Genomic DNA, 10,824 nt, shown 5'->3' with positions numbered 1-10,824 from the left:
TTCAGGTTTCCTTGTGCTTCCTTGGTGTGAAGTGCTACTATGACATGACCAATAAACAGTGTTACAAAGATCTCCCTGACTGAATACAAACTGACGATATGCTTAAGATGCACTGTTGAATTTATTGTTATTCAACAAAAAAAGTAAGGAGAAATGAAAAAAATAAATCATATAAGAATAAAGCACAACAACAAATTATTGTAATGGTGTTAACACGTTGTATACGCCTGGGGATGAGTTACCAACAGAATGTGCTGGCATTCCATTATATAATTGAGCAGCTACAGGGAAGCCTATAAAAATGACTTTGGCAAGATTGCCACACATGAATTCCAACTACTGGAGCAACAGTGAGCGTTCCTTTTAAGGATATCAAGCTACCTAAAAGTGCAAAACAATTGATATTGGCACTTAGCGCCACCACTACAGTACATTAGAAGAGATAATAATGGGCATATTAGTGAAAGATCAAATTGCTTTTTCTCCTTGTGTTGCTGTTCATAGTGTCAAAACAGTTTAAACTGGATCTCCCTAATAAAATAAAAACAACAATAAATTTCTATATCACATATTCACACAATGTAACTCAAACTGCTTTACAAGATGTCAAAGAAGAAATTAGAAGCAAAAAAAAATTAAATTATATACAAAATATCAATAGAAACTATACCATGGCTTCTTTTGATGTTATGCATATTTTTTACATCAAATTTCATATAAATCATAACAAAATAATTATAAAGAAATGTGTTTTAACAAATAATAGTCATGGGTGTGAACCCCAGCTGCAGTGAATGTCTGTGTGAAGTTTGCCCTGGGTTTGCTGGTGTTTCTCCCACATGCTAAAGTCATGCATGTTAGGTTAACTAGATTGGACTACATGTGATGTGGCTTTGTGTGTAAATGTGCCTTGAAATTCGGTGACACTTCCCTTGCTCCAAATTCTGGAGATACAGAGACCAGATTGCCAGGACCCTGAACTGGATTCTTGCCTTAAGCATGCTACATGGATAGCATGCATTTCACAAAATAGACAGATCAGTGGATTATAACGAGAAAAACAAAAATGTCAAATGTGACCTTTTGAAACAAGTAACTTACCATTTTTTTTCAGCTATATGTCATTATTTGCTATAACATGCAACTACTAGACTTAACTGGTTTAAAGCAGACTAATAATTGCTGCCACACAGAAAAGAAACAAGTTTAAAGTAAAGTGCATGGCCGAAACTATGTGTACTGCAACACCCTTTTTCTAACATTTTATTAAGAGTTCAAGAATACACGCAAACGAGAACAAAAATACACTGGCTCAAAATATAATAGAAATTACTATACATTATATATTGCAGAGGTATTTACAAATCACAGATTGTCAGATTAACTAATTTTACAAATATCTATTGTCCTTAATGTTTTTTTAACTTAAATAAGATAGATTCCTCCTCGTTTTTGCAGAATACAAAGAACTCATTTTGATCCTTAACACATCTGGGCAGAGTCAATCTTACTGGGTACATTTTGTGAATGATTTTTTCTTTTTGTTCTTAAGGCAGTATCCACTAGGGTTTGACCAGATTTCCAATTTAAAATTTCACATTTTGCATTCCAACAGGAGATACATGAAGGGGCATAACAGGTATTACACACATTTCTAATGTGTTTGTTGTTACATTTTGTGTCTTGCAATCTTAGATTAGATTACAGTTCATTAACTATTTTAATACCATGGGTAAATTCAGATGCATATAGCAGCAGAAACAAAAAACAAGAACGCATACTCACAGGACAAATAACACAGCCAATCAATCAATATATAAATAATCTGCAAGCAATTGAGAAGGATCAAAGTTAACCTGATTTACAGTATATCTCTGTCAATTAAAGATACAACTTCATCGGTAATTGCACCAAAGACAATAGCAAAACCATGCAGAGTCACTGGGATGTGAAATGTCTTCAACAATTCAGTGTAACAATATAATATACTACCCTTATTGACAGAATATTATTATCATACCATGTTTTCAGAAACACACTTTTATTTTTATATGCAATATCCTTATTATTCCAACTATTGTAGAACTGTGGGGAAAAAATATGTTTATAAATTAAAGCCCAGTAAGTATACTTGTTTATAGAAATTTAATAGTTTAACTGGAATTCTATTTATGTCATAATTACACCATAACAAGAAATTTAAATCACCTATTTTCTTAAAAAAACAATCTGGGTATTAAACTCAAAATATTACTATTATTTATGATGCAGTTTTTAATCTATTTAATTTTAAAAATCATGTTTGCATTTTGAAAATCCAAAACATTTATTCCACCTAAATTCTTGGGTTTACAACAAATGTAGGTTTTCAATTATATAGGATAACTGTTCAAAATAAAATTGTACTGAACTTGGTCGAAATCTTTTACAATAAACTTAAAAAGCCAAGCAAAATGACACCTTTTATTGGCTGAGCTACATATTGTAATCTTTTTAGTTAGCCAATAAAAGGTGTCACTTTGCTTAACTTCTCATTGCATCCATAATGGCTAATACGGTACAACATCCTACCACTAATAAACTTAGTAAACTAAACTAAGAAAAATGTAAGATTATTTACACCAAAATTATATGCAACCTAACTTGCTAACTACATCGCAATGTTGTTCCGGCTGCTAAGAGAGTACAGTATTGCATTGCGATCAAGATCACTACGAATCAGACCAAAATGGAACTTAATCAAATAAGCAATCAGCGTCAAAAGGTGGGGCAAAGGGCACCAACAGTTGGAGTACGACATGTTAAAATCACGAGTGTCTGCACCCAAAGAAAGCATAACATATTATTTAGGCAGCTTAAACTCACCTGTTTCACCTGTAATCACTCCCCATTGGTGAAACTTACGCTCGACAACAGAATCAGAACACAGAAATGTTTAGTGGCGTTTAACGCATTTTACCCCAACTGGTGACGACCCTTTCTACACCTTTTCACCCTGATTGGTCGTTTATCTAATTTTTGGCATGATTAATACATGGTTTCGAATTAAATGCAATGCAGTCGACCGGCCGCTAAGCGAAATCCAATACATTTCTAACCTATAGTCACGACACGCAGTTAATGGATATGCATTTAAAATCCAACACGTTTTAAGACTGAATGTTAAACTGACATGAAGATTGCGTGCTAAAGTAAAAAACAATCGATGAAGATTGCGTGCTAAAGTAAAAAACAATCGATTAATTGCTTGATTTTTATTATGACACGATAAAACCGTACCAAAAGTAAATGCACCGTTGGATTGTATTTAATTTTCGCACCAATAATCTACCATAAGAAACATCTAAAGCATGAGAGGTATATACAGAGCGAGAAACTACTTCTACTTTTGATAACAAAATACAGCCTTCCAAAGATAAACCTCTGATTAACCATAAATTCAATCTTGATCTTTTTTTTTTTAAGAAAATTGACACAAAATGCATTTCGTATTTGTTTTCCTGATCGATTGTACTTCCCAGATATAACTACTTTATTTAAAGGGTTATGACAACTGATTCCAAGATCAGAACATTCGAGAAAAGTAAATTCACACGTATTTATGTTTAACGCTAAGCCTGAAACTGGAAAATACACGTACATTTCCAACAGCTTTACCAACTTCATGTTGGTACAGCAGAAAGCTATTTTACCGGAAATTGAATCCTGGTGACGCATTTGTGTTATCCGGAAGAAGATTATAGAAAGCCGAGCTAGTGAAAGAGATCGAGAGAAAGAATCTCCTAGAAAACAGATGGAAGAAACGAGACGCAATAGAAGTATACAAAATATGAAATTCGGGATAGAGATACAGCTGATTATGGAAACTCTGGGATAAATAAGAAAACATTATCACCTGGTGCGAAAACGAGTGAAAGTAGTGGCGACTATCCATTACTGCCTGAAGTAGTAAAACTTGACAGGTGTTTTTTAGTACGGACAATTGTAACTTGACACTGTCGAGTTTGAAAATCGATACCTCATTTATAAGCTAAATAGCGAAAGAGTTTGACATCTGCACAGGTGTAGTCGTGAAGATCTTTGTGTTTATCTTTGGATTTACAGATCAGAAAAAGTTTCCGGACCACCTGGCTGGAGAGCGGAGAAGGCCGCGAGGATGGGAGGGTGAGATTCTAGCAGCTCGTCTCGCGCGAAAGTCTGCGCCTTGACCGCACGTTTCACCGTTTGACCTTAGCAGTCCCGCTAAGAAGTCCGGCCCAAGATGCCGCTGCTGTTTCTTGAACGTTTCCCCTGGCCCAGCTTGCAGACTTATGCTGGACTGAGTGGTTTGCTTCTGGCTGCCAGTATACTTAGCGCTTATCGCACCGTGACGGAACTTTCAAGAAGTGCCTTGACCCCCGAAGAAGCTCCGGAGGCAGGATCGCTGGAACTGGGGACTGCGCTTGTGTCAGACGTGCTCTTTTATCTGGTGTACGACGGCCTTTTTGTTTGGGTGAGCTTTATTAGACTTTTCTTCATTTGTTTACATGGAGGTACCATAAAGGCGTCTAATACGCCCACTTTAACTCAGGAGTACATTCTGATTGGACACTAGGGGAAGGACGTGGCATTAAGATTAAATGTAAGGTATTAATAGAGATGGCGGCACAGTAGTTAACGATATTGACACACAGCCGCGGGACGTCTGTTCCACGTTCACAGTGACTCCGTAAAGTGTTTTTCAGTTTTGTCTTGTGTCCGCCCAAAGATGTGCCTGTTAATTAGTTATTTATTAATGTGTGTTCTTGTACATGAATGTCCTGTACCTTGGTCTGTTTGCCGACTGTTCCGGCAAACGCAGACAATCAGGGTTAGGGTGGTTATAAGCACAGACGGATGATCAAAAACTACGATACCCGTTCGCTCCTCCCGTGGTTATTAAGCAGTTAGTTCTTGATTTATAGTAAGTTAAATCCCTTATATATTTTAAGCAAAATAAAAATAATAATTCATTGTTTTCACATATTGTACTGTTACTTTTACGTTTGGCGCTTCCAAAAATGACGCTGAACATATTATGAGTTACTTTTTCCCCCAGGACAATAATTGGGGAAACTGAATAAATAAACGTGGCTAAACCATTATTTGCTTCACAATTTACACCTTTTCATTTGGCCTAGAAACATACTGATGCAATATTGATACTAATTGCATTGTGGCAAGTAACTTTTTGCATACAGCAGTATATAGGCTTATAGTTCATTCTGTAGGGTTTTGAAGGCCTTCTGTTCCTACAGTCATTGGGAATGTCATTAATAAAAACTGACGTGCCATTCATTGGTTGCCCCCATGTTTCATGTGTTCAGTTGATAGAACTTTGTCTGACCCCTGTGGCGAATATGTCTTTACAGAAGCTCAATAAATCGATAATTAGTAATATATTTATTTCAGGCAACAAATCTCTCTGTTATACACCAGAATGATTTCCCTTGAATGGCAAATGTAACATGAAGTTTGATATGCCACCCAACAACTTTTGATGGATAGATAGAACTTTGTTTGTTCCCAGGGTAAAATGTGCTGTTCAGCCAAAGTTTATGATTACACACACATGCACACACACACACATGCAGTCTCCTCCATAATGTTTGGGACAAAGGAACATTTTTTTTTTCCTTTATTTATTCTTCCGCTTCAAATTTTTAAATTTCAAATCAAACAATTCATATCTGATTAAAGTGCATGTTGCAGACTTTCATTTAACAGTATTTGCAGACATTTCGGTCACACATGTAGAAATGACAACAGTTTTCTCCATGGCCACTCCCCAATTTCAGAGCACCATAATCTTTGAAACAGCAATGTCAAGTATATTAAAGCAGTCCTATTTAGTACTCTGTTGCATATCCCTTGCATGCAATGACTGCTTGAAGTCTGTGATTTTTTTGGACATCACCAGGGGCCTCATGTATGAATGTTGTGTATGCCTGTTTCCATGTTCACATCTTGATGTGTAAAAACTAAACTTGGCCTAAAACTGTGCACAGGCCATTGCATATGCATGTTTTTTGCTCGGTTTTGCAAACTGGTGGCACCCAGCGTCAAAGCAGTGCTACTGTTCCTGTGTCGTTTCCCTTCTGACATGGCTTTACCAAATACACTGAAATTAACTGCATATTGTTTATAAATGGAAGGCATCTAATTGTAATCAACCTGTAACAATATAATGGTCCATGGAATGGCCAAACTATTCCAAATACCATAGCTGCTTTAGCATTGTTACCCTCAGTGCACTACTAGAATGTTTTAACTCACTGTATCTGAGTGTGGAATCAGGGCGGAGAGGACTATCGGGATACAGCTTCTGGCACATGCTGCTTCAGCTATGCGCAGACTATTTGAACGTCCCCCATCCTGCAAACGTGTCGGGCGTTCTAAGCTTACAGATAGTTTGACATTTACTACAGAGCTTATTGTGTGGTGATTGGTGACATGGAGAAAGAAAAGGAAGGAGGGGCATTGGGGGTTGGTACGTCTAAAATACTGTTGCAATAAATTATTTCATTGAGGGTCGCGCATGTCCCAGCAAACATCTTGCCAATCCCTGGACAGGGAGCCAGCTCATCGCTACCACTGTGTCCCATGTTTAATATGATAACAAGTAATATGAATGTAATCTGTGTCCTGTCGGCGTAAGAGAGAGCCCATTTAAGAAGCACATAGAGATTCACACACAGAGCACATTGAAAAACACATACAATACGAAGCATTTAACATGCTACTTTAGTTATGAGTGGATCTGAGAAACACTAGTAAATTAGACATTGATTTTTAAGATTAAGTTTACGACCTTCTACTTTAATGACAAAATAAAATACATGATTAAATTTGAAATTTTGAAATTAAAGTTGACATTTCAACCTTTTTTTTTCTCCATGGTGTTCCTATTTTCTTTTCTCTGTACGCAAATAAGTTTCCATTTGACACTGAGACGGTGGGTTACAACTCGCCTTTTCATGGTGACTTAGATATCTGACTACTTTTTTTTATTTTGGGCACTGTGCAATTTTCTTAAGTTGTACTTTCAAGTTTCTCCGACACTTTGTCACTCGATCAACTTCCTTTTGTTGTTAATACCACAGCTTAAGCTAACAAATACTATGTTTTTCCTTGCCTCCACTTCAGTCGCTGAAATTCTTTTTTTCACATGCTTTTACCATTATCTTTCAACCAAACACCGAATGGAATATTGATTCCAATATTGATTTACATATTAAAATATGCAAAATTCTGGGATGAGTTGGGGTGGGACGGCAGGCATGTGCACGTGCTTTCTGGGACTTGTCTCCTTAAGTTTTCTATTTTGCATATGGTAGGCATGTTTGGTTGGATTTAAATTTGGTGACTGGCTTGGCCATACAAGAATTTCCTATTTTTTAGCTTTGAAAAACTCCTTTGTTGCCTCAGTAGTATGTTTGGGATCATTTTTTTGTTGTAGGCTGAAGCGCTGTCCTATATATTTTGAGGCATTTACTGGAACTTGAGCAGATACGTTTCTATACACCTCAGAATTCATAGCGCAACTGTTCTTTTAAGTACATTTTCGCAAATGTAATGTGGCCATCCTGTTTTTGTGGCTAACTAGGGGTTTGCATCTTGCAATGTTCTGCAGATAGTAGTCTCTTGACACGTATACGTCTGCTACTGGAAGATTGTTTCCTGATTTGTCAGACTGGCGTTTGGGGCTTTATCTTTATCATAGTGAGCAGTAGAGTTCATTCTTGGTCTACCACTCCCTTTGTGATTATTGCGCTTACCAGTAACCACTCTCTTCTTAATGATATTCGAGACTTTTGATTTCGGTCCTCCTAAGGTTTTACCAAAAACTCTTAGTAGTTTTATATTGGGACAGCTCTTGTCCTCAACAAGAACAATGGTAACTTCAGACTCCAAAGGTAGTCTGTGCAGACATAATACCCTAAGTTCTTGTCTATAAGCCGCGGCTTATCTAAGGAAAAAAGTTGTGAAAATGAAAAAATAGAATATCGGCTTATACGTAAATCCGGCTTATACAGTAATCCCTCCTCCATCGCGGGGGTTGCGTTCCAGAGCCACCCGCGAAATAAGAAAATCCGCGAAGTAGAAACCATATGTTTATATGGTTATTTTTATATTGTCATGCTTGGGTCACAGATTTGCGCAGAAACACAGGAGGTTGTAGAGAGACAGGAACGTTATTCAAACACTGCAAACAAACATTTGTCTCTTTTTCAAAAGTTTAAACTGTGCTCCATGACAAGACAGAGATGACAGTTCTGTCTCACAATTAAAAGAATGCAAACATATCTTCCTCTTCAAAGGTGTGTGTGTCAGGAGCACAGAATGTCACATAGATAGAGAAAACAATCTCTAGCAAACAATTCAATGGTGCTGTTTGGCTTTTAGGTATGCGAAGCACCGCGGCACAAAGCTGTTGAAGGCGGCAGCTCACACCCCCTCCGTCAGGAGTAGGGAGAGAGAGAGAGAGAGACAGAGTTTGTTTTTCAGTCAAAAATCAATACGTGCCCTTCGAGCTTTTAAGTATGCGAAGCACTGTGCGGCATGTCGTTTCAGGAATCAGCTTTACAAAAGATAGCAACGTGAAGATAATCTTTCAGCATTTTTAGACGAGCGTCCGTATCGTCTAGGTGTGCAAATAGCCCCCCTGCTCAATCCCCATACATCAGGATCACAGATAGTCTAGCTTCTCAGCCATCTGCCAATAGCGTCCCTTGTATGAAATCAACTGGGCAAACCAACTGAGGAAGCATGTACCAGAAATTAAAAGACCCATTGTCCGCAGAAATCCGCAAACCAGCAAAAAATCTGCGATATATATTTAAATATGCTTACATATAAAATCACAATTTAAATGACCGCTACGCGCGCGTGTTGACTCGGCGACGCCCAGAGCAGAAAGAACGCGCTCCGGCCGCGCCATGCGGGGAGTGAGAGAGACGCCAATATCTCACACTCTCTCCCCCCTTAAAGAAATTAAATGGGTGCGAGTGAGACCACTGACCTCCCTCTCTTCTATTAGTTATAGTACGTTCGGCTTATCCATGAGTCCGGCTTATCTATGATAAGATTTTATTTTAAAAATTCGTATGATTTTTGGTCTCCGGTTTATACACGAGTCCGGCTTATAGACAAGAACCTAGGGTATACTTAAGCTTGGTTCTAATGAAGCAATGAAACATTCCTGCGTAATAACAAACACATGTAGTGCCAATTGGCCCAAATGTTATTGTGTCCTGAAATGGGGGGACTATGTATAAAAAGTGTTGTAAAATTTCTAAATGTTGTGACCGACATGTATGTAAATATGCTTAAATTAAAGTTGATAATGTACAGATTTACTCACGTTTAATTTTTAATTTTAAACTGTGGAGCAGAGGGGTAAATCAAGGAAAAATGTTCCTTTGTCCCAAATATTAAGGAGAGCACTGTTTTGTGTGTGTGTGTATAAAAAGCTGCTGCCCTTCCCTGCAAATCAACATCTGAGGCCAAGCCATTCGGCAGATATTTTGTGTGTTGTCACATATAATGTCACAAACCAACAGCGAATGTAAACATTTTATATATCAAAAAATTCAGCAGATCCAGCGTTGGCAAGATTCTCAGTTATAGAGCAGCTATGCTTAGCACTGGCAATCTGGCACTTCCGGTTGGGTCTCTTTGGCTCTGTGGGTCTTGCCATTGCAAGCTTTCTCCATTGTATAGGTCTGATGGAGGCATTTCCAACAATGTATAACATGCCCACAGTTAAAAAAGAAATGTACTAAAGGAGCAAAATAAACAATTTTTTTTTTCATGTGCACATACAATGAATACAGTGGGGCAAAAAAGTATTTAGCCCCAAAACATCACTGCTCTAGAGGAGATCTGCATGGAGGAATGGGCCAAAATACCAGCAACAGTGTGTGAAAACCTTGTGAAGACTTACAGAAAACGTTTGACCTACAAAGGGTATATAACAAAGTATTGAGATGATCTTTTGTTATTGACCAAATACTTATTTTCCACCATAATTTGCAAATAAATTCTTTAAAAATCAGACAATGTGATTTTCTGGATTTTTTTTTCTCATTTTGTCTCTCATAGTTGAGGTATATCTATGATGAAAATTACAGGCCTCTCTCCTCTTTTTAAGTGGGAGGACTTGCACAATTGGTGGCTGACTAAATACTTTTTTGCCCCACTGTATTATGCAGTAAGTGACCAGTCAGTTCTTGAAATTAATTTGTTCAAAGTCGGAAAAATAGAGACATGTACGGATTTGAGTGACTTTGACAAGGGCCAAATTGTAAAGGCTAGATGGCTGGGTCTGAGCATCTTCAAAATGCCAGGTCTTATAGGGTGTTCCCAGTACAGTGGAACCTCAGTTCACGACCATAATTCGATTTTAAAGCACAAATATAGTTAATTACTCCATAGAATGCACAGTGTAATAGTAAAGTAACGTAAAAACATTGAATAACACTGACACAAACACCCAGGCTCCCTGCTCAGCTGCATGAGCAGGCTCGCTCGCTCTCAGCTGCACGTGTCCTCTCTCTCTCTCTCTCTCTCTCTCTATCAGCATGCGAGCCCTCTCTCTCTATCAGCATGCGAGCCCTCTCTCTCTATCAGCATGCGAGCCCTCTCTCTCTATCAGCATGCGAGCCCGCTCTCTCTATCAGCATGCGAGCCCGCTCTCTCTCTCTGTAACATTGCAGCAGTTCACGCTATAGCCTTGCAACCGATCGCTGTATAAACACTTTTTTTAATGAGTTTTAAGCACAGGGGGAAAAAAAAGGAACATTT

General features: G+C 37.9%; 1 protein-coding gene across 2 annotated transcripts in view; it reads left to right on the top strand.

Annotated features, from left to right (window-relative positions):
- The first annotated feature begins 3,729 nt into the window (after positions 1 to 3,729).
- LOC114657472 (E3 ubiquitin-protein ligase AMFR-like) overlaps positions 3,730 to 10,824 on the top strand; it is an 80,769-nt gene continuing 73,674 nt past the window's right edge. For both annotated transcript variants that reach the window (XM_028809327.2, XM_028809326.2), the window contains exon 1: positions 3,730 to 4,492. In XM_028809327.2, coding sequence (XP_028665160.1) covers positions 4,262 to 4,492 — 231 coding nt within the window. In that variant the 5' untranslated portion in view covers positions 3,730 to 4,261. The remainder of the gene's footprint in view (positions 4,493 to 10,824) is intronic.

The sequence above is a fragment of the Erpetoichthys calabaricus genome, chromosome 9 (genome assembly GCF_900747795.2).
Source record: "Erpetoichthys calabaricus chromosome 9, fErpCal1.3, whole genome shotgun sequence".
In the NCBI taxonomy this organism is placed as follows: Eukaryota; Metazoa; Chordata; class Cladistia; order Polypteriformes; family Polypteridae; genus Erpetoichthys; species Erpetoichthys calabaricus.
The sequence above is the reverse complement of the archived record's forward strand: the minus strand, read 5'-3'. Positions and strand labels throughout refer to the sequence as shown.